This window comes from Cricetulus griseus, chromosome 2, assembly GCF_003668045.3.
Source record: "Cricetulus griseus strain 17A/GY chromosome 2, alternate assembly CriGri-PICRH-1.0, whole genome shotgun sequence".
NCBI lineage: Eukaryota > Metazoa > Chordata > Mammalia > Rodentia > Cricetidae > Cricetulus > Cricetulus griseus.
The window spans coordinates 33,702,363-33,721,905 of NC_048595.1; the positions used below are offsets into that span (position 1 = coordinate 33,702,363).

Consider the following 19,543-nt stretch of genomic DNA (forward strand, 5'->3'; position numbering starts at 1 on the left):
AGGTGTTGTACTACTCCTAGACCTCATCAGTATTGTCAACTGTCAATCTCAGGTCACACCTGTGTGACCAGAATTTTTAGCTGAAATGAGTTCACCAAAACTAGTATGTAAAACCTGAATTGTCTCATGTGTGCACCAATATGCCATAAGAAAACAAGAAAAGTTTCTGCTTAGTAATACATGTGATTCTAATTTCCATTTTAAAAAAAAACAAAACATGATTTCAGAACCAGAGAAGACAGACAAGCTTGTCACTGCCGTCTTAACACAGAGTAAAGAACAGCACACGAAGGGGCCCTAGCACCCACATGCTGTATCTGCAGAGCTCTTAGCATCTTCAGACTAAGGCTCACTGGACACCAGGGAAAGCTGCCTGCTGTGTCTGAACACCATCTGCCCCCAAGGGCTCATGTGGTGAAGGCACATGGTCCTCTAGGTGGTGAAATGATGTGGTAGCTAGTCCTTTAAGAGTTCTAGAGTTAGGTCCTAGGGGAACTGACAACACTGTCACGAAGTTAGTTCTTATAAAAGCCAGTTAAAGAACAATCCTGGCCCCACACCTGTCTTCCTGTAAACCCTCCCATCATCACGATGCCATCAGGCCATGTTACCCTCATCAGTTAGAGCACATGGAACTGCTGTGCCATCTTGGACCTACAGCCTCCAAAAGTGAACTAAATAAACTCCTTCTTTATGGACTTCAACTCGGATACTTTGATAGAGCAACAAGGATTCTAACTTAATTGTGAGGTGGGCAATGTTTTGCATGTGAAAGGGAGACAGGGTGGAGAGAGCTATAAAAAGAGTAAATTGGAGTGTCTACAGCACAGTGGGGCTGATTAACCCAGTCATGTTATTTTATGGAGTTAGTAGGAAGCTCCAAGCACAAAGCAGTGAGAATGAGATAGAAACATTAACTACCTTGACTTCACACACTGTACACACATACACTATAGCCATAAATATTAAAGGAACAAATTTGAGCGGGAGAATGATGGTGCATGCCTGCGATCCCAGCCAGTACTTGGGAGGTAAAGGAAGGATCAGTTTGAGGCCAGCTTGGGCTGCATGAGACAGTCTCAAAACAAAAAATAAACTGGAGCCAAATACACAAGGAAGGAGACAGTTCAAACAGGATGAAGGAGACAGAAGAAAACATTCTTCTAACTTACCATTCCCCTCTTGAAAACATCTGGACACTGCAACTGTGGAAAGCAGAAGTTCCAGGGATGAAATGGCAGAGGCAGGAGGTTACCAGGCAGAAATTTCTAAAATCAAAAAGCCTGAATCTGCCAACCATGTTGGTGCACGCCTTTAATCCTAGCACTTAGCAGGCTGAGGCAGGCGGGTCTGAGTTCAAGGCCAGCCTCGAGAGTGCTACAGAGTGCGTTTCAGTAGGGGGCTATGTAGAGACCCTTTCTCAAAAAAATAAATAAATAAATAAATAAATAAATAAATAAATAAATAAATAAAATAATAGCAAAGTCCAAATCTTTCCAAGAAGCCTAATCAAAGAATAAACATGGGCTTCCCATGTCAGAGGAGCTTTAGGAGGGAAGGATGGAAGCCCCATTCCTCAAGGCAACAGGAGGCTCCAGGACAAAGGAGCAGGGCCCTCACAATCTTAAATAACACAAAAAAAGACAGGGAATACCAGGCTCAGGAAACAGTGTGACAAATCTAGATGGGCTAACACACATGACAATTTATGGCAAACATAGGCTGTCACAGAAAAACTCTAAGGTGGATAACATGACATGGCATCTAGAAAAACTAAGGACAAAAAAAAGGTAAGTGGGAAAATGCAAGGTGAATTAACAGAGGAAAATCCAGTGGCTATGCCAGAAACCATCTGATCGCAATATACCTTCCTCTCCAGGGACCGGCTGTGACGGGACCAACTGGACGGGTGAGGAAAGTGAGGAGGTGTAGGTTCAACATGCAGCTACCAAAGAAAGGTGTTACCAATCATCAGCAATATTCTTTAATATGCAAACTTCTTTTAGTCTCTATTTTTGATCCAAGAGTGTCTTTCTTTCATAAATTTTATTAAAAGAATTTTCTACAAAAAGAAAAAGCTCTGAGTGCTCTGTAGTCTGTACATTCGCCCTTTTCCTTGGTTCTTTATAGAAAGACCATGCTGTTTAGCGGGTTTTGCTCTTCATTTTCTGTCTTGTTCTTTTTCCTGGTCGCTTCTGCACAGGTAAAACAAAACAAAAAAAAACAAAACAAAACAAAAAAACATAATGTAGTCACACAGCACTTGGCCTTCTGTGCCAGGCAGGGTGAGAAGGGGCCAAAAGGAGCAGATTTAGGGTTGAAAACAGACTGAATAGCCCCAGCTTAGACCCTTCACTTACATTTGCCCCTTTCTTCCCAGGCTTCCTGGGGCCCTTGCCGTGGGCCACCTTGGCTCGGAAGCTGGAGACGTCATCATAGCTCTCACGAGTGTTCCATTTGGAGCCTTTCTTCTTTCCACCAAAACCAAACTTCTGGTTTTTGTACCGTCGTTTGGCATTGGGCCTAGAAAAGGTGGCCCATGGATTACCACACTGTAAATCTGATGAGCCCTATGGCCTGGTGACAGGCACAGGCTTGTTTCTGCCAAGTTCTTTCTTAGGCACCACTCTTGCAGGTCTCTTCTTGGCCTCAGGCTGTCAGTCTACAAACCACTCATCTATCAATGAAGTAACTCCAGAGAAGGAAAACTAACAGAGAACCCAGAAAAGGATCTATAAACACCATCCAGCTTCCTGCTTCCATTGGCATCCATTTTAACTTAATCCTGTTAGTTTAGTTCAGCCTTCCTTGTTTCTACTTCTCTCAAGGACAAAACAACAGGTAGCAATCAAATGTATCAAACTTTAAAACTTGTCAAATTCAGCCTAGCCAAACCACACCTCCCCTCCTGGGCTTGTTCTGGCAACTTGGGATTGGTGCCTCCAACTATCTTCCCAGCCCCGATTGTCTGGTGTCTTAATCAGCCCTCACCCCACTTTTCCTCCCTGCACTTTGGCACATCTGAGGCATTACCCTTACTTCCAGGGCTTCGGTACTATCACTTCCCTGACTGCCATCTGTTTTACACACACCTGTTACCTTCTCAAAATGGGAATATGACCTACTCATAACTGAGTCAAGCCAGTGTCTGTCCCCTAATGCCAGCAGGATGAAGGCTCCCTAACTCCTGGCCTCACAGTGTTTCTAGTGAGGGCAAGCACAGGCTGCTCTTCACACGCAACCCACTGGCTCAGTCTCTGGGCCTCTGCTCACCCAGGTTCTTCCTTCCTTAAACACTTCTCTCCCACTTTCCTGCCCAGATGTTCATGTCCTTCACATTAGGCTCAATGGGATGGTCCCCCATCAGGAAGCTATCCCCAGACTATGCCCAGACTTTAAAGTGTGCTTCTACATGAATTCCCTGACATACATGAAAATCATCACCGCTAGGCCTGTATCCACCTGTGCAGAAAGTGAGACTGAAAAGAGGAATAGTGAACCCCAGCTCCCTTTCAATGTTCATAGCACTAAGGCACAAACAAACCACTGCCTCATAGGAAATAAAGCAACTCCAAGGGAGGTGCTCGAAGCCTCCCTCCTAATGAGTGGCTGGACCTTGATCTGAGTCCTTGGGCCCTACTCCCCAACATCATTGAGGGTCTTAGAGTAAAACAATTATTTGATGCTCATTTCAATGATCCAGGTACCAACTTCCCCCTGCAAACACTGCCACTGGCCCAACCCATGTTATCAAAGTCTCTGGCCCTTGAGCAAGGGTACTCTACAATGGTGGCCTTCCCTGGGGAGCTCCCTTGATAGATTGACTGTTGGCCATCACAAGACAAACCAAACTGAAACCCTTACCCTTTACTCATCTGCTGGCCCTTAGCTTTTGCCTTTGCACCTCGTTCGTTAGGCCTCTGGTCCCCCTCAAGGAAATCCAGTTTATCAGAGAAGCCTGTGAAGGAAGAAGCATTTCCATCAGCACCACTGTATTTCTAGGAACGTTCAAGACATGGCTGCTATTCCCTAAAATGCATCTTAATAAGCACACCTTCCCCACACCATTTCCCAAATGTAAGCCCAGTAGATTAAAAGCAAGACGACTGCAAGACACTGTATTACACTACATTCCCTTAGTTCTATGGTGCCCAATACCCAGCTCCCCCACACCCTTAGCACTGACCTTTCTGGTATTTCTTGATGGCATTCATCATATGTGCTTTCTCCCGTTGCCTCTTCTGAAGGACCTCAGTCTGCACCTGTGAGACAGACACAAGGTCAGTCATGCATCTCAAAACACGACTCCTGCTGCTACCTGCTGATATACTGGGTGCACCATGGTGCCCCATGGTGTCAAGTGAACCTGCACTCAGGGATTATGGTGGACACACTTCACCAGTAAGACTCACAGGACCAAACACACACACACCGGGCAAGAACCAAATCACACCACAGCAATCAGACCTGACATTCCTGGCCTTGTCCTATTCCATGCAGGTGTTCTTTCTTACCTTCTTTCCATACTTCCTAAGCGCTCGAAGTTGCTTGGCCTTTTCAGATTTCTCCATGGCAGCCTGTTTAGTCTGCAGCTTCTGTCGAATCTAAAACACAGGATGTTGTCAGGTATTATACAGAGTACACTAGACCAGGGCACCAGGATTCCATTAGCTCTGAAAGCCATGGATCTTGTGTACTTTCCTAGTTTTCCACATACAGACAATGCGGCCCCAAAGCTGAGCCCTTTATCCAGGAACCAACTGTCAGTGTGCAGATCTTAAAAGCAGCCCTGCCTCCTCAAGCACGCTTGTTCTCTTATATAAAGCTGCCTGTTTGTCACACAAGACCTGTTTTCTCCCAAGCCCATTTACAGATCAAGGCTAAACTTCAGTGCCCTCTTTAAGGGGTCACTGCACACTGATCCCTTGCCTCTCCCATCAAACACAAACATTTTACTGAAAGCATAAGTAGTCATCAGTGTTACTGTCAGGTTAATCTGGGCTTATCTCCAGGTTAGTTTCTTGGGGTACCACCTAGAATTCTCTAAGATGAAGACTGAAGCCAAGGGAACAATTTAAATACATCCTGGATTCCGAGTCAAGAAGTTTTTTTCCTCCCAAAGTTAAATGAGGATCAAGTCCCCCAACCCTAAATTACACTGTATCTGAGCCATCTATCAACCCCTCACTTTCTAGAAAACAGAGGCCCAGAGAAGAAAAACCTTTCTATAAGCAATAGTATTCTCGTTGGGCCCAGAACTACAAAACTGTTGTGTCTATACACCATGCCACTAACCCTGCCAAGAAGGGAATACAAGCCTTCTTTATCACAGGGACCACACCTCTTCCAGCTCTTCTCTCCGTTTTACCAAGTGACTGGCGTGCCTCTGAAGCAGAGACTCTCCATTAGAAATACTGATTACAGGGGCTAGAGAGATGGGTCAGTGGTTAAGAGCACTGGCTATTCTTCCAGAGGCCCTACATTCAATTCCCAGCCTCTACATGGCAGCTCACAACTGTTTGTAAACCCAATTACAGGATATCTTGACACCCTCACACCACTACACATAAAAAAATAAAGTAAAATAAATTACCAAAAAAAAAAAAAAATACTGATTACAGCCAACATAAATCCTTTTTAAAAACCACCAGCTGAATACTTCAGGGTGAAGCCCTGGCTTTCCAGAGAAAAAACTTGCCTGTCTCTTACCTTTTGCATCTGCTGGTCAGACTTGGCCATTTCTGCAAAATAATCTGTGGGTCGCTTGGTGGGGACTTGGAGCTGATGGAGCCGGGGTAATACTGCAAGCACTGCAGCCTGGGCCTGGCGGTAGCTGAAATTTCAGGACGGAGTTAAATGAGGGGTGAAGAAAGGCCTTCATTTCTTACTGCCTCTCAGGACTTAACTAGACTCAGGACTATCAATATCCCTCTGGCACTAGCAAGACAAAACAAAAACTGCAATAAAACTCCACTAATTTCATATAACAGAAATCTCATTTTACACTTATTTTTAAGGGGAAAATACTTCTAAGAATAAATCAACAGCTTAAAACAATAAGCTTATTAAAGGTACCATTAACATACAAAGTATGACCTCTTTCCCAATCATTACAAAGTCCCCTCGAAGCCTTCCCTAGGCAGTCTGCTCTGACTGGATGCACCCACACAAACTTTAAATAGCCCTTAGGCAGGGCACAGGTTAAATGATGACCAAGGAGCTATTCTTTCAAGCAGGAGGCACCCAAGGTTCGCGCTAACTCCTCGGTGTCTCTGAGGGGGGCAGGCATACTATACTCCCCTTCCCATGATTCTCTATCACAGGACTCATAACAAAACATACAAACTCATTTCCCTCTGGAAGTCGTCTTCTGGATTAACACCTTTCTTCTGGTCCTTGTTCTGGGGGGTTGGCTGAGTTTCACTGACTTCTGGCACTGGACCCAGGGTCACATCGAGCCTTTCAACCCACTCCAGATCCCGTCTGAATTCAGCCAAACACTGTTTCAGGCCATTCTAGGTAAGTCAGACACGGTGCTCATGAGAACCCAGAGTTTATCTCTCTCAAGCCCAAAGTGCTAAGCTCAAATACCAGTACAGCTCAAGGCACAGGGGGCATTTTTCTCGCAACAGTAGGTCTCCCAAGTAGCAGGGCGCCTATGCACACCCCATTCCAAGGACCCCAACCCGCGAGCGAGCTCACCACGTCATTCACCGCCTTCTTCGGCCTCTCTAGCACAACGTTGAGGCCTGGCTTCAGGAGTCCTCGGGAAAATGCATCCTGCAACTACAGACCCGGGGGCGTCAGTACCAGAGAGCTGGAGTTCCCGTTCCACGCCCTGTCCCGCGAGCCCCGCAGCCGCCTACCTCCCGGTCTGAGACCAGGGACTCTTCCGACTCCGCGTCCGAGTCTGAGAGCGGAGGGGTGTCCATCTCGCGATCTCCCGCCCCGCGGGGCGCGACAGCCACTCCACGTGCCCTGAAGACGAACCCGCGCCGGCAGCTTCTCCACAAGCCTCTGGCTTTTCGATCCGGACTTCCGCTTCCGGGTGCAGAGCCGCACTTCCGGTTTCTCGTTGCTATAGGAACCGCTCCGGTGTTTGGGCGTGCTTAGGTTGCTCGGGATATTTAGGAGGAGTACCTGCGGATCCCCGCTTGGTTTCGTAACCCAGGGTCGTGAAGCAAGAGGTGAGAGGTTTCTCTGAGGTCCTCTGAAGAGCCTGGGGTCGTTGAGGGAACAAGAGAGAAAGGCAAAGCGCGGAAGGAGCTGTGGGCGGGGGGAGGGGGGACAAGAGGAGGAGCCTGGGGGAGGGGCGACGAGGAGAGGAGTCTGGGGGGGGGGCAATGAAGGGGTGAGTTGTGGTTAGGGAGGGGCGGGCCAAAAGCGGATCCAGGACTGGGCGGGGCGGGGCCATGGGCGGGGCGGGGCCATGGGCGGGGGCGGGAGATGCAGTTCTTTCTCACCAGCCGCTGCTTTATCTTCAGCAGCACTTTCTGACAGGTACCATGTCCACCGTCGTAGCTCAGGCGCTGCATGTTTTTGGTCTTCGGTCGTACGTGGCCAACAATGTCTTCTTCTTCGATGAACAGATCATTATATTTCCTTCAGGAAATCACTGTGTGAAGTACAATGTGGATCAGAAATGGCAAAAATTCATTCCAGGTAAAAAGAAAGGGGGAAAAAAAAAACCTTCCCATCCTGTCACATATGTGAAAGGCTGTGCTACACAGAACCATGCAGTCTCAACGATTAGGAAGGTCTTTCTTGACAACTGGATATACATGTAGTTTTATAAATGTCAATTTGCACTGCTTAATTCTTAATTATAGACTAACCTGACACATGTAGTCAAAATGACTTGCATATTAACACTAATTTTAAATAATTTTAAAAAGTATTTTTTCACTGTGACTTCATAAAAGAGTTACTTTAAACAGTGTTTTTCTTGTATTGTCCTGCAGTGAGTTTGTCCTCACCAGAACCTTTTTTTTTTTTTTTTTTTTTTTTTTTGAGTAACAGTTTCAAGAATCCTTGTATGGTGGAGACACTGACAATTTTAACCCAAGTCACAAATAATCTTCCTTAAAACCTGACCCCTGTTTTTGTTTACATTAGTCCAGCCAATGATATTCATGACGCTTCCCCTACTTTTTTATCCCTTCACATGCAAATATAAAAGACCACAATACATATATGTAATCATTAATGAATTATTACTGTTAGTATTCAAGCATCTATCTGTACTGGCCTGTTCTTGGGGGCTCTGACAGGGTATGCCCTCAGTTGCAACCACTAAGAGCACCAACTGTACACATTCACTGTGTTCCCTTTTAAAAGGGCCCTGCCCACCTCCCATTCTCCTCTCTTTCTTTTCTCTCCCTCTCTCTGTCTGCCCTCCCACCCCCCATCTCTTTCCTCTCCCTCCCACTGCTCCTGTCCCTGGAGGCAGGTCTCCCCCCTCTACTTACCCTTTTTTATGATCCCTTTCCCTAATAAAAAAAAATCCCTCCACTTGGACTCTGTCGCATGGCATCTTTCTCTTGAGCGCCGCTTTTTAAAATTACAACTATTACACGAAGACCTGTGCACCCAGACACCCAGGATCAACCAGTTCCCGGGTTTCTCCTTTTCCTCCCAACCCATCCCACACCCTGGCCAGCCTGTCCCGAGTCATGCATATACCACATAGGGTCTTGCATTTACCATACATCTATGTAACCTTATACAAGGTATACTTTTGTTTTCAGTACTTTCCCACCGTAGTCTGTGTGTTCTGTTGCTAGTGTCTTTTTTTCAGCTTCATGTTTCTGTGAGTCATATATCTTGAAACATAGAACCCAGTCCATCTTGTTGCAGTGTAACCTTCCAATCTGGGAACACACACACACACACACACACACACACACTTGTATAGCCATTCTAGATTTGAGGGGCATGTGAGAAATAGCAATTATTTGCTATTAGAAACACACCATCATTAACCATCCTTGCATTCACACATGTCTGCAAAGATTTTCCAGGACACATGGCCAGATAAAATTACTGAGAAATGGGATCGTATTGGTCTATATTCCTACTAGAAATGCATAAGGGTCCCTATTACCCCATCCTCTCCAACTCTTGATATTGTTCAACTTTCTAATTTGTGTGTGTGTGAGTGAGTGAGAGAGAGATTCTAGTGATCAAAAAAGGGATCTTGTGTTTTTGTTTTTGTTTTTGTTTTTGTTTTTCGAGACAGGGTTTCTCTGTGGCTTTGGAGGCTGTCCTAGAACCAGCTCTTGTCTCAAACTCACAGAGATCCACCTACCTCTGCCTCCCGAGTGCTGGGATTAAAGGCGTGTGCCACCAACGCCCGGCGGGATCTTGTTGTTTTAGCCTGCATGTCTGTATTGCTAATTAAGGTGGGTATCTTTTCATGTGTTTATGGAATATCCCTGCTTAGATTTATGTTAAATGGCTCTTATCAATTTTTCTCTTATTTTTGTGAGTTTTCTTTTGAGGGGTAGCTTTCTTGAGTTATGGACACACTTCATATCTTCTTAGGCTAATCATTTGTCAGATACATGTGTTAGAAATAATTCTTTTCTGCAGCCTGTGAGCCTTGTGGTACCCTGGGATGGAGAATAAGCCTTAGTTTTTGTTAGTTTGGTTAGTTGGTTGGTTGGTTTGGTTCAGTTTTTTCTAGACAAGATCTCTCTGTGTAGCCCTGGCTGTGCTGGAACTCACTATGTAGATCAGGAGGCCTCAAACTCACAGATATCTGCCTGCCTCTGCCTCCTGAGTGCTGGGATTAAAGACGTGCACTACCACCATCTGGCAATAATTCTTAGTTTTAATGGAAGTAAGTTACTGAACACCTGGTGGTGGTGGTGCACTCAGGAGGTTACATGAGAAATGAAAATGCTCCTAGTCATGTTTCTGGTCATAAGATAATCTATTAATATTTACTTATAAAAGAGGTTGTTGGCTATAAATAAATATCAGTGTCCTGTATCAGTTAAATGAGTTCTTTTTCCCCAATTTTCTATGCTTTTGCCCTCAGTGAACTGATAATGGATTTCCTAGCATATATTTTCTGTATTTATTATTTATGTATTTGTATATGTATGTATTTGTATATGACTTACTAACATTAAACTAGCCATCATTTTTTAAGATTTTTTTTCTGTTTTTTTATTTAATTTTTACAAAAATATAATTTCACATGTCAGTCCCTTTGCCCTCTCCCCCCTCACCCAGATCCCCACCTACCCCCCCACCCCCTCTACTCCCCATAGAGGGTAAGGCCCTCCATGGGGGCTCTGCAAAGTTCACCACATCATCCTGGGCCAGGCCTAGGCCCTCCCCCATGTGTCCAGGCCAAGAGAGCATCCCTTCACATGGGATGGGCTCTCGAAGTCCCTTCTTACACCAGGGAAAAATACTGATCCAGTACCAGAGGCCCCATAGGGTGCCGAGGCCTCCTCGTTGACATCCGCTTTCAGGGGTCTGGATCAGTCCCATGATGACCTCCCAGACAGCAGACTGGGATCCATGTGCTCCCCTTGTTCAGGTCAGCTGTTTCTGTGGGATTCACCAGCCTGGTCTCCACCGCCTTGGTCTTCATTTCTCCCTCTCTGCAACTGGGTTCCAGAGTTCAGTTCAGTGTATAGCTGTGGGTGTCTGCCCCTGCTGCCATCAGCCACTGGATGAGGGCTCTAGGATGGCATATAAAGTAGTCATCAGTCTCATTACAGACTAACCATCATTTTATACAGACAGTATTAGTGTGTGTTTTTCTCTCATTTTTTACCAGACTCTGCCACTGTTGCTTGTTATAATTCATATAGTCCAGCTGTGATCTTTTTCCATCTACATTTAGTGGTGAGACATAGTGTTCAATTCTCCAAGTTTTTGTTTGTTTGAGAATTTTTTTCATCTTCATTTAAGAAGATAGTTTGACAGGGTATAGAATTTTGAGGGTACAGGTTTTATTCTATTGTCTGTTAGCCTCTGTTTTATTATAGTACTTAAGGAATTAGCAACTGGGATCTTATTTCTGTGGGTACACAGACTTTCCCCTCGGTGTTTGTAATGTCTTCTTTGTCTGTGTGTGAATTCATGCACATGTGTGTGTGTCCCTCTTCCTTATTGTGTTTTCATTTCTCATTCACCAAGGGTTCTCTGGGATCTCAAGCATCTTGCAATGATTCTAGAGAACTTTAACAATGTCTCTTCAGATGTCCTATCTTTTTCCATTCTTTTAGTTCCTTTGGGAACTTTAGACCATTTCAACTAAATCCTCATGTTTTGTTTTTAAACTTTTACCTGGACTTTCTATTTCCTAGTCTCTCTCTATCACCAGCGAACTTCCTTACAGTTTTTTCACTAATTTTGTTTTCAGCTGTATCCAACCTACTGGTTTAGTGTGTCCAGAGATGGATGGGTGGATAGATGGATGGATAGATGAATTTGTTTCATATTTTGCCTTTATTTGTGTCTCTGTACTACTTGTGTGCAGTGCCTGTAGAGGCCAGAAGAGGGTGTCAGGTCCTGTGGAACTGGAGTTACAGACGGTTGTGAGCCACCATGTGGGTGCTGGGAATCAAAGGTCCCCTGGAATAGCAGCAAGTACTCTTAACCACTGAGCCATCTTCTGCCCTGTATCCAGAGATTTGAATTTCAGTTATTCTGTTCATAGTCATACATCCCGCCCTGACCATTTCTCTTCTTCTCGGAGCTTCATCTTGTATCATCAAGAGCCTCACCTCCATATGTAAGAATCCTCCCAGCTACAAGGTTCAAGGTCTTTCCCACACATCCTGTAATCAGCCACCCTTTGAGCATCATCTAGCCCAGGTGAAGGGCAGAGACAGAGGAGAACAAGAGTGGCAATGGTACTACCAGTAAGCTCAAAACCAGCCGAGCATGGCTTTCCGTGGACCTGGGCATCTGGGATATAATCTGGAAAAGGCAATTCAGAGTTTCAGATGTCCTGAATTCCTCCTCCCAGTAAGGACACAGCCAGGGGAGGACCACTCTAAAATACCCGGGCCAGAACAGGTTCCAGTGTGGCCAGATCTCATACTGTTACAGGTGAAGTGAAAAGTAAAAGGGTCATGCACTTGAAAAATCTGAGTTTGATCTGGCTTTCCATTTCATAAGCTCAGCATCCTCATCTGTGAAATGGAGCTGATGTCCAGCTTGCTGTGGTCACTAAGCAATAATAAGACTCATAATCATTTGCTCATTCAACAGAAATTCACTAGGCACTTCCTAACACACACACACACGCCTGTCTTCATGATGCCTCTATTACAGACAGGGAATAACAACAAGTGGGATCGAGATGTTAATGAGAAGGAAGGGGGCCTGGAAAGTGAAGAACTTGGAGGGGGTGTGAGATGTCAGATGGTGGGCAGGATGCTGGAGACGGTTTACTGAGTAAGTGACCTTTGGTCAAGGAGCAGGCCACCCTGACATAGGAGGGGGAGGGTAAAACGGATGGTACCCTAGAAGGATGATGAGTGCGTTAGAGGAGTGTCAAAGAGGCCAGCGCTGCTGGGGTGGAGGGAACGGGCGAAGCAGGGAGCAAGAGGCAAGGCAGCAATGGCAGATGCAGCAATGCAGCTGATGTTTCCACAAGTTCACGCTAGCTACTCTATGGGGGCAGGGGGCAGCACTTAAGAAAGAGCAGGGATAGTAGGGTTCCCTGCTATCCTTGCTCTTCCTCAAGTGCCCACCTAAGACAGGGTGGGGACAGTCCTTGTGGATGGTGAGACCAACCCAGGGTCTGTTTTGGAGTAGGCATGACTGATTTCCTGCCAAAGAGGCACAGAAGCACAGTTGCTATAGTTGAACAGCCAGAGTGAGGAAGCACAGTTGTTATACTTGAGCAGCCAGAGGCAGAAAGGGCTGACAGAGGAGACACATAAAAGCAACTAATTGGAATGTAAAGTGGCAGTTTGGACTCCCAGGCTTCCATTAGCTCAGGGATGCTCCTCCATTTAGGGCTAAAGAGCTGAGAAAGAACTAGCAGAATAGTGATCAAGAAGATTGGGGCCAGGGGTGTGCTCTTGTGGGAGAGATGGAGCTATTTCAAGGATAACTGAATTAGCTGGACTGAGAGCAATGTGAATGTGTCTGACAGTCAAGAAGTCTGGTCATAGGCCATAGGTCACATGCCATCAGTGACTGTTTACAGCAATGGTCCCTGAGGATTGTGTTGCCTAGTGATGCTGTGGACATCTTGCTTTAGTCCACACTACCATCTTCACGAAACTCAGTTAAGGACACGGTTCTCAACATGCCTGTTCTTGCCCAAGGCATGGCTAAACTAAGTACCTGCCAGTATTCAGTCCCCACTAAATGAACAAATGAATGAGCAAGAAAGCCATGGTCCCTGCCCTCTGCAAGTTCTGTGCTGTATCATGCTTGTCCAGTACACAGGCTTGTTTCAGTGTGGGGGCAAATGCTTCTCACAGCGCCGCCTGGTGGAAAGCACATGAGTGAACACGTTCCCCTTGCATCCTCCAGACACGAGCATGACCCCAGCTTTAACTTCTCACTATGCCATTTCCCTCCCATCCTTGCTTCAGCCCCAACCTCTGCCCTCAGCTTCAGAATCTTATCCAACTTCTACACCCTTTTACCCCTAAATTTTCACTCTATGGAAGTTCACAGTATACATCCAAAATCCATTTTTATCATTTCTGCTTTCCTTGTGTTCTTTCCCTGCTGGAAATTCAAACTCATGTTAAAGACATTACTATCAAAACAATGAAACCCAGGTATAAATATCCCAGAAGCCCAATAAATATGTACATAAATATGTAACTTTAATATACAAGTGGTGTTATGAATCAGTGCTAGGCTAGCCAGTTATGCCTTTGAGAAATGGAAAGCCATTTACATTTTTTAGAATGTGTGTGCGTGTGTGTGTGTGTGTCTATGCCTGCAGAGGCTGGAAGAGTACATCAGATCCCCTGGAGCTGAAGTTACAGGCAGGCTGATCCTCCTAACCACGGTATGGGGAATTGAACCTAGGTCCTCTGGAAGAACAGGACATGCTCTCAACCTCAGAGCCATCTCGCCAGACCCCAGAGTCTCACTAATTAGCCTTTCTCATCATGGACCCAAGATAGGTTAAAAACTTAAATGTAAGTCAATCAGATTGTTAAAAATCTACAAACAAATACACATAATTGAAGTTCAGTGGCTCAGAGGGGCCATTTTAAGCAAAAGTCAACAGAGTCTAACTTGCTCAGCCTGTTCTCCACCCCTGGTGTCCCAATTCTCCACAGAGCCCAGAAACCTCAATGTCATTGATGCCTTCCCCCCACTCAACCACTGAACTCTGCTGGCTCAGTCTGTTAACCTTTCCCTAGCCACCCCTTTCTATGTGTCTACTGCCCCTGCTGCATAGTACCCCTATCACCCCCAGCGTCACACATCCCCTGCTGAGCAATTCCCCTGCCTCAAGACTGCCCTGCCTTCCACACAGCTGCCAGGGAGATCTTCCCACAGTGCACGTCTGACTCTTCATAAAGATTCCCAGGGGCTCCTGTTGTCTCCCATCTGCAGTCTAAACCTTGTGTGAGGCTCTCGGTAACCCAGAGAAGCCTTGATCTTCTCTGACAGTGCTGTCCCTCCAGCCTTCCTGCAGAAGTCCTATGTGCTGGGCAGATAGATATGCTGCAGGACAACACCGCTTGCTGGAAAGTAGCAACATGGAGCCCATCACAGAGGGACTCCCATACAGCCTTCGAGTGCGTCTTCCCCTGTATCACTCAACCTCCCTGTCTGGGACCCCCATCCACAGATGACTCATCCCTGTGCGCAGTGGCCAGGCCCAAACCACTTTGGGGCCTATGAAAAGATTCTACTTTGTATTAATATGAGAAGAAAATGAATACAGCAATAATGATTATATGATGGTGAATCCAGCCTGGATTATATTCCTGTCTGTTAGTGTAACCATCAAATACATGAATATATATGTATATATGTATTCATTATGGTACGTACGGATGCTTGTACGCCTGTATAGCATACGTGTGAAAGTCAGAAGGCAACTTGCAGGAGTTTGTTCCTTCCTTCCACCATGTGGGTTCTGGGGATCCAATGTTGATCATCTGCCTTGGCAGCAAGCACTCTTACTCACTGAGCCATATTGCTAGCCCTGTTTTTATTGTTTTTTTATTTTTACTTATAATTCTGTATATGTGTATACACAGGAGGCATGTTCATGTGTGGGCGAGCGTCTGTGGAGGCCAGAGACTTTGGAGCTCCCTGGAGCTGGAGTTACAGGTCATTTGGGAGCCACCCAATGTGGGTGCTGGGAACCTAACTCGGGTCCTGTGAAAAAGTCACCAGCCCTATTTTCATCATTTCTAATGAAGGAAGAGACCCATAAAGGCAAAGTGCCCAAGGCCCACATAACAGAATCTGCTATGGCCCTGTCGTGCCTTCTGGATGAGGTGTTCACACTTTAATTCTCACGCAGCTTTCATTTCATGCTTGTTTCTGCACGGCTGCAAGATGCTGGCTGTGTTTCCAGCTGTCATCTCTACATTCTCAGAAAAGGGAAGGTCACATGCATGTGTCTCAACCTGTCAAGAAAGCACACAGCTTCATAGACTTCCACATCTATCTGCCTAGCTGCCAGACTGAGGAATTGAGTAGATAGCATTCTGCCTCTACAGTAGAGTGCCAAATGCTGGATTCTCAAGGCATGAAGGCCCATACGATTGAAGCCTATCCCACCCTTGTTGGCCCATCCCCTGGTCACCTCTGACTCCCACACAGTGCTCCAGCAATCCATATCCTTGGGATTCCCCCACCATTTGGCACTCTCTCTTACAGCCATACACTGCTCAGGCTCTTCCTGCCACATGCAGCTTCCTCCATCCTGTGTGGTCCTGACTCAGGAAAGATTTCTTAGCATCCTATCTCACCTGGTGAGGTGCACATCCCGGTCATTTTCACAATTGCCTACATATGGTTGAATCAAGGGGTGGCCAAGGACTGGTCTTTGCACATCCGTACAGCTTTCTCCTCTGTCGGTGGTGCACCTTACTAAACCCTACTGGACCTTGATGGAGCATTGTCTCCCTTCAGTCCCCCCTTCTACCTCCTTTCACAGGCTCAGACAAGAGTCAGGGCATGCTGGCCTTGGCCATCAGTCCCAATCGGCGGTACCTCGCCATCTCCGAGACTGTGCTGGAAAGACCTACCATCACTATTTATGAGCTGTCATCCATCCCTTGCCGGAAGCGCAAAGTCCTGAATAATTTTGACTTCCAAGTTCAAAAGTTTATCAGCATGGCTTTTTCTCCAGACTCCAAATACCTGCTGACACAGACGTCGCCTCCAGAGTCAAACCTCGTCTACTGGCTATGGGAAAAGCAGAAAGTCATGGCCATGATTAGATCTGATGTTCAGAACAACCCCATCTATCAGGTACCCCTAGCATGACACATGTCTTGCCCATTGTAAAGCAGTAAGCGCCGACTTTGTGCCACGGTGCTCATTTCTCCCGTGCATTTTAATGCTGCTTCACAAGAAGCACATAGGTATATGTGGTCATTATCCCATCTTAGAGAGGAGAGGCTCAAGGCTCTACAAGGCCAAGTAGCTCATCCAAGACTGCAGAAGTAGTGAGAGGCAGAACCAGCTATTTCCCAACTCTGTCTTCTGCCTTTTGTGCTTGTCAAAATCTTACTCTCCTTGGTTTCAACCCCTTTGCAGTAGACTTCCAAGCAGACAGAGAATTTCAGGAATGGCATATAAAGTGGTAGAATGGGTTTTGATTTTGTTTAGGAGGGGTGTTATTTTTGGTTTTAGAACAGGTTATGACTACAGAACTCAGTCTAGCCCTGAATTTACGATCTTCCTGACCTCTGCCTCCCAAGTGCTAGGATTAGAGGTGGATGCCACCATGCCCAGAAAAAAAGGAAGATGTGTAAGAAACTGCCAATGAAATTACAGTTGTGTGGAGAACAGAATTTTCTATTGTGATTTCACAACAGAATGAAGACCCACTAGGAAACTGGTTGGTTGCTTAGTCAGGGAGTCCCCGGTTTTTTATCTCTGTCCAGCATCTTGTACTCATTTTCACAAGTTCAAGAAGTCTGCACTGTCCATGTTCCCAGATACAAGCTCATCAGAGCCTTAAGTGTGCGTCATTCGTTCATCTCCCAAAAGGTTGATGTGTGAGCCAGGGCACTACCATATGAAAAACATTCATGTCCCTTCTTCAAACAGAGAATATAAGAGTGTTGACAGTCAAATCACAAAGGCAGGGAGAGCTGAAAAGCTGTTTCATCCAGGCCACAGTGTCCCAGTGATAACCCCTTCTCAGAGCAGAGAGCACCTCCTCTGCAGTAGATCCAGTGAGCATCAATTCGGTGTCCCTATGTACCTAGCCCTAAGGACACAGAGACTCAGCAACAAGGTACCCCAAGTTGCTCTGTCTAGTGAGCACAGCAAGGTTAGCTGCTGTCCGTGTGTATTGGGAGAGTCATCTGGTGGGAGACCACATCATTCCCCCAGTGTGTGCGCTCTCCCCGCTGGATGGGCCTCCATGCACCGGCTCAACCCCATGACTGTTTCCAACTGAACTTCATTCCCTCATGCCGGCTCAGAGTATAGCTCTGAACGCATGAGAGAGCATGTTGATGCATGCCTGGAAACACACCGCTCACGAAGTTGAGACAGGAGGAGTATCTGTTTAAGGCCAACCTGGGCTACAAAAATAAAACAGATTGTTTATTCTACTTTAAAAAAAATGTTGACTGATAGTCCATCCAGTCAATGGAGATGTGTATCTTTATCAAATATAATATAAAATCCCAGGATTTTGTGATATGTACGAGATATGAGCTTCCTAAAGTGAGTATTAACTGGTAAAGTGGGGAATAATTGCATCAAGGGTCATCCTGTCTTTTCTTTTTCTTTTATTTCCTGACATTTTGCAGGTCAGCATCAACCCCCAGGATAATACTCAAGTTTGTGTCACTGGAAGTGGAGTATTTAAGCTTCTCCGCTTTACGGAAGGAACCCTAAAGCAAACCAATTTCCAGAGGGGAGAATCCCCAAACTACCTAGCCCACTCCTGGGTGTCTGATGACAGGCTCATCGTTGGCACTGACACTGGCAAGCTCTTTCTCTTTGAATCTGGAGATCAGCGCTGGGAGACAAGCATCATGGTCAAGGAGCCCACCAGCTCCAGGAGCCTGGAGATCATCCACGAGTCAGAGAGGTAACAGCGCCCTCTGCTGGGCTAGTGCCCACCCTCATGAACTTCTTCCAAGCCTCTCGCTGAGGCTAGAGAGATGACTCCGCAGTTAGGAGAGCACACAGGATTGGTTCCCAGCACCCACATGGCAGCTCACAACCAATCTAAAACATCTGGTGCCCTCTTCTGGTCGCTGAGGGCACCACGCACCGATGCAGTACACTTCTGTACATACAAGCCAGACACCCATTGACATAAAATAAGAACCAACTATGCCTATTGTTTTTGTCTGTTTTGTTTTTCGAGACAGGGTTTCTCTGTATTGCTTTGGAGGTTGTCCTGGAACTCGCGCTGTAGACCAGGCTGGCCTCGAACTCACAGAGATCCACCTGCCTCTGCCTCCCGAGTGCTGGGATTAAAGGAGTGAGGCACCAATGCTTGGCCCAACTATGCCTATTTTGTCCGTTTTAGCATCTGTGTGTATTCAAATACAAACCTGACCGTATGACCATGGCCTACAAACAGGTCTTTTTATTTCTATGCTTAATCTCATTTTATACACAGTTCAGTATGACAAGTCTTCAAAATTTTATTTCAAAAGCATGTTTTCAGTGTCCGGCTGCCTAATTTACTGAATTCATGAAATAAATGCTCTCAGAGCCCTTGTGGTATGCAAGGTGCCTTGCCCTCAGACAGTGACTGTGGAATGGGAAGTTACCATGAGCAAAGAGGGGCAAGGATGAGACTCAGTAGATCTGACAGAAGGTCGTGTGGTAAAGGGAGTATTGGGGAGGGGTGTTCAGTTGCATCTGCACTGTAACAGCAATAGTCGCATCTCACGAACAGCCGAATGTGCTGTGGGATGCGTTAGACACTGCTGTTACAATAAATCTTTCTGCCAAAAGCTGCCTGAGCCCCACCGCCACATGTGAGCTTTACGCCAGCCGCCCGCCCAAGTTAGGCCCAAATGAATACACAGAAACTTGTATTAGGTTCAAAGCTGCTTGGCTAATGACTAGGACTTCTCATCTGCTAGCTCAGTCTTAACTATCATAAATCTATATATAAGACTTACCTTATGGGACGCCTTATTGGCGTCCCTCCTTGCCGGTGGATCACATCATGCCGCTGGAGCAGGAGTGGAGGGGAAAAGAGAGACGCTTCCTGTTCCTCCTTCTTTAAATATGAGTCTCCTTGCTATGTCACTTCCTGCCTGGATCATCACTTCTCTACTACATTTCCCAGAATCCTTTTTGACTCCTAGTCCTAACTTGCTGTCTCATTGGCCAAACAGTATTTTTATTCAATAATCAATAAAATAAACAT

At 46.0% G+C, this 19,543-nt stretch overlaps 2 protein-coding genes and 1 long non-coding RNA gene across 3 annotated transcripts in view; 1 reads left to right on the forward strand and 2 right to left on the reverse strand.

Annotated features, from left to right (window-relative positions):
• Positions 1-1,971: 1,971 nt before the first annotated feature.
• On the reverse strand, positions 1,972-7,003 carry Ebna1bp2 (EBNA1 binding protein 2). The gene is made up of 9 exons (XM_027399078.2): positions 6,867-7,003; positions 6,703-6,786; positions 6,343-6,515; positions 5,710-5,833; positions 4,515-4,604; positions 4,187-4,262; positions 3,865-3,958; positions 2,361-2,523; positions 1,972-2,195 (listed from the first exon to the last, which is right to left on the reverse strand). Exons 1-9 carry the CDS (start codon positions 6,930-6,932, stop codon positions 2,145-2,147), a joined length of 921 nt encoding a protein of 306 aa, XP_027254879.1. The 5' UTR covers positions 6,933-7,003; the 3' UTR covers positions 1,972-2,144.
• A 70-nt stretch (positions 7,004-7,073) lies between these two features.
• Cfap57 (cilia and flagella associated protein 57) overlaps positions 7,074-19,543 on the forward strand; it is a 71,212-nt gene continuing 58,742 nt past the window's right edge. The window contains exons 1-4 of the mRNA XM_027399075.2: positions 7,074-7,187; positions 7,485-7,662; positions 16,124-16,440; positions 17,958-18,241. Of these exons, the coding sequence (XP_027254876.1) occupies positions 7,506-7,662; positions 16,124-16,440; positions 17,958-18,241 (758 nt within the window). The 5' untranslated portion in view covers positions 7,074-7,187; positions 7,485-7,505. The remainder of the gene's footprint in view (positions 7,188-7,484; positions 7,663-16,123; positions 16,441-17,957; positions 18,242-19,543) is intronic.
• LOC103160685 lies at positions 15,229-19,358 on the reverse strand. Its single transcript, XR_003481984.2, has 3 exons — positions 19,293-19,358; positions 16,215-16,374; positions 15,229-15,590 (listed from the first exon to the last, which is right to left on the reverse strand). It is a non-coding gene; the product is annotated as an uncharacterized LOC103160685 (long non-coding RNA).

Excerpts from the sequence above, each read along its gene's own strand:
- Ebna1bp2 (XM_027399078.2), bottom strand. The coding sequence starts at position 6,932 with ATGGACACCCCTCCGCTCTCAGACTCGGACGCGGAGTCGGAAGAGTCC. Across the intron at positions 3,959-4,186 it reads CATCAAGAAATACCAGAAAG|GCTTCTCTGATAAACTGGAT; the intron begins GTCAGTGCTAAG and ends CTTCCTTCACAG. Across the intron at positions 2,524-3,864 it reads GGCCAGCAGATGAGTAAAGG|GCCCAATGCCAAACGACGGT; the intron begins GTAAGGGTTTCA and ends CACCTTTTCTAG.